The sequence below is a fragment of the Thermobia domestica genome, chromosome 14 (genome assembly GCF_964235325.1).
Source record: "Thermobia domestica chromosome 14, izTheDome1.hap1.1, whole genome shotgun sequence".
NCBI classification, from domain to species: Eukaryota; Metazoa; Arthropoda; class Insecta; order Zygentoma; family Lepismatidae; genus Thermobia; species Thermobia domestica.
In genome coordinates, this window is record NC_137467.1 from 33,299,064 (window position 1) to 33,303,218 (window position 4,155).

The 4,155-nt window shown below is 40.4% G+C and overlaps 1 protein-coding gene across 1 annotated transcript; it reads right to left on the reverse strand.

Moving 5' to 3' along the window:
• Positions 1–1,767: 1,767 nt before the first annotated feature.
• On the reverse strand, positions 1,768–2,985 carry LOC145669770 (uncharacterized). Its single transcript, XM_081738109.1, has one exon. It carries the CDS (start codon positions 2,983–2,985, stop codon positions 1,768–1,770), a length of 1,218 nt encoding a protein of 405 aa, XP_081594235.1.
• Positions 2,986–4,155: the final 1,170 nt, after the last annotated feature.

The window sequence follows — 4,155 nt, forward strand, 5'->3', positions numbered from 1 at the left end:
AGAGAGACTTTGAAGTCTTCCAAGACATAGGAAAGTATCCAGTACGCAGGATGAAGGTGAACATATTTGCAAGAAGACATATCAAGGTAGAAGAACACTCCCGGATTTGGCGATATGTGATGTTATCTAACCCTGGTGCTGTATTTCGTTTATACCGTAGGGTATTGCTGAGCTCTCTAACTGTTATGGGTGCGGTGATGGGTTGATTTTGGTTGTGTACATGTAGATGACTTGGTTGTAAAAAGGGGATATATGGGTTTATTTGATCAGCTATGTGTGGCCTAGTGGTCGGTAAATTCCCGGAAAGACATTTTTCGGGAATATTCCCAGGTAATATTCCCGGAAAGATTCCCAAAATGGGAAGTTTTCCGGGAATTTATGTACAAGCAAAAAGAAAAGTGCATTCTATTACTATATTAAGATTTCGGAGTTAAATTCGTTTTTTATCACAGTATATTATTACACTTGTTTTCAGGGGATTCTTTAAAATGTATATTCTGAACGGTACTATGTTGCTTCATAAATATTTTATTATGATTAGATAATACGTATAAATGTATATTTACTTCCTATATGCTCTACGAAAGGCGGAAAAAGTGCTACAGTAAGTCCACATATTTTTACACCGCTACACATCTTAAATTTATAAGTAAGTGGATTTTCTATACTTGACTCTACTACTGATATATATAAACATATTAAATTTTTAAATGTTATAAACAAATTGGATTGGGTAACTGCCGTAAGATTCATGTCTCACCAATTTATCAACATTTTCGCATACGCATTTATGTTCACAAAATTTGCAAGATACAGATTTATCGTTATAATTTAGCACGTAGCATTGCCATACACGACCTTTCTTCCTACCTATTTCTCGAAATTTCATGCATTAATTCACATGTAAGAGAAGTCAGAGTACCTCTTCAGAAATTCGAATCAGAGAGAGGTGACAGACCGACGTCTTCTACTAACGGTGGTTCAGGATTTATCAATAGTACTTCATCTCTGTTTCTACATAATTCTACATTACTTTAAAAAATGGTTCCTTTTCATCATTTGTAAATTAGTACTTTGCTAATTTTGGCTATTGCTTAGCATTGGGGGGGGGCAGCTTTTGCACCTTTTTTTTGCGATATTCTATTCCGATGCGGTTGTTTTATGGTTTCATACGTTAAATTACGTTACCAGCATTAAATTCAGACAGCACTGCAGAGCGAGCGTTAGGGAGTGCGGGCGGGTTAGAGCCCCGCATGGCACGTTGTTTCCTATCTTCGTTATCAACAATTCACTTTCTTTTCTCACATAAATCGCTTCCATTTACCTTTACGGTTTGTACAAATCCCCTACTGCCCTAAAGAAAATTGTGTTCGATAATTTCTTGACTACATGAACACCACTATCAACTCATTTCTTCCGTAAATCATCCTACTTTTGCTAGTTTTGGCCCCCAATATTAGTATTATTATTACAATTACCTTATTTTTTTAGCGCAAATGGAAATGGATCTTAATAAATCATATTATTAGTTACATAAAGTACAGTCAAACAATGTTTAAGTTTTTAACCTCCAAATTCTTTAAAACCTAGAAGTAAATCATAATATATTAAAATAAAGTAATTTGTCATATGGTTCTTATAATTTGGAAGATAAAGTAAAAAAATGGAAATAAATTCCTTCCCGGGAATTTATAGGCCAGGGGAAATAACAGGAATATTCCCATTTTTTAAATTCCTTCCCACCGGGAATATTCCCACTGCCCATCACTAGTGTGGCCGGCTCTCAGAGTGTGCGGGTGTGAAGATTGTCTGGAGATGATCGGCAAAAGCATTTGCTGTGTCTGTATCTGTGGGAGTAGCAGAGTTCCAAATCAGTATGGGGTATGGAGTGTTGCTGGACTTGCCGCATAAAGCTTTGAATCTTTTCCAGTATCTTGTTGGATGACTAGTGGTCGCTAGGTTGTTGCAGGTTTTGACCCAGCATCGCAATTTATATGCTTTATTGTAATTGTGCACTGTGCGCTGTAATTGTTTATGATGATGTAAGGATTCGGGGTTTCTGGTGCAAAGGTAATCTTTGAAAAGTTGACGTGAACCGTTTATCATATTCAGATATTGTGGTGGTAGGCGTGGCTGATATGGAGTGCATTTACTAGTTGGAATATAAAGTTGACTGGCTTCCTGGATGGAAGTGGTAATAGAATCAATAGTAGAATATAGTTCCTCTTCGGTAGTGGGTGATGTAAGATGTGCTGTATGTTGCGTCAAGTAACTGTGATAATGGGCCCAGTTTGCTTTATCGAAGCGATAACAAGTACGGTAAGGCATCTGCGATCGAGGTGATGCAGTAGGGTGTAGTTGAAGCGTAAATTGGACAGCGTGATCACTACCTATCGTATCAAGATCATTAATAAGGCTATGGGTGGAGAGATTTGCGGAGGTGATGACAATGTCGGGCGTTGTGTTAGAGATGGGTCGAGTAGGTTTTGGGAGAGGATGTATGATTCCAGTTGTACTTGTGGTTATAAATGCTTCGAAAGTGACACGATCCAGATGTGAGCAACTATGGAGATTGAAATCGGTCATTATGATATAGTGACGATATGTGTTTGAGATATACCGAACAAACTGAGTCGGAAGAGGGTGACCAGGACGTACGCAAATGGTTGCAAATGTGATACTGAGAGATTTTAAATATACAGTGGTGATGAGATGTTCAGGTAACAGATTAATGGCACAATGATGCTGACGATAGGGGAGATGCGGAGGGAAACCAATTGCTACGCCCCCATTTGCGCGTTGTGCTGGGATCTGATTGTCTGCCCTGAGTATAGTGTAGCCTGGTATGCGACATGGAGTTGCTTTTGTCAAGAATGTTTCATTTAGCAGGAAGACTGTAATACGTTCCTCCAGAAGGAGAGTCTCAAACAGGAGTTTGTTTGTGGAGAATGATCTGATATTCAAATACAGAAAGTTCAAAGCCATGACGTAGGAGTGGTTAACTGACGTGAGTGGTTGGAGATGCATGAAAATGTACTGTATTACCAGAATACGTAGCTGTGTGATTGATATGAAATGTGGTTTTGGCTGCAAGAGTAATTTGCTGTAAAATGTGTGGCCGTATGAAGGGGTGAATATTCTGGAGTGCCAGAGTGATAAAGATTAGCAATTGATTTAATATGACAGAGGTGTCAGTGGTAGGCGGAGTGGAAGGGGAAACGTATGCCGTACGTAGTGGTACAACAAGTTTGGGATTGGTTGGTGTTGGATCCGGCTTGGCTTTACACTTGTAACTATAAGTAGGATGGTTGTCAGGACATGTCGAGTACTTCGCTGGCTGGTGTAAATTGGTGCAGAGCCGCGTTGAATGGAGTCCGGCTCAACAGACGCACTTGTAGTTGTTTTAACATTCAGATGTGGTATGTGTATTGTATTCCTGATAGCGCTCGCAGCATATGGGCAATGGTGCTAGTGAACGCGATGCTTCAATTCTGTGTTTTCAATTATAAATATATGCCCCTTGAGCGAGTAGATCGTGAATGTCTCCTGGTGGGGAATAAGAATACGGACTATGTAGGTTGGTCCACGGTCGTTACCAAACAAGGATCCTACCCACTATAGTAATAGAGTAGCCATCGAGTTGTAATTTCTTATAGATTTCATCGTCTGTGTATGATGGATCTAACCCGTGGATAACCACAGAGAGAAGTTTAGGCCGCCGTGGCGGAGGTGGTTGTGTGCGTGATGTATCTGACAGAAGAGCGATTTCGGCGTTTGAACCGAAAGTATCTATGGCACCTTGTTGCGAATTGTGGTATAAAGATCAGGGTCCGCTGTTTTGAGAATGTACCCATTCCGGGTATGAACTATTTCTTTGAGAGCAGCACGTGGTAGATATTTTCGAAGTTGGAGTGAGACAATCTTCTCATTGGAAAACTTGCTGTCGCAATTACGGAGTAATATAGAAAAAGTTGGAACAGGTGAAGTTGACGTTTCGGAAGCTCCTATTTCCATAGTGTTAGTACCAGAGTCTTCCTGATGATGTTTTGTTTTTAGTGGTGAATCCCAGTACCGGGGGAAGGGCCGGGTGAGCCGGGCGACCGCCGGGGGCGCCAAAATTTAGGGGAGTTTGGGGGGCGCCAAAATCCTTGCTAA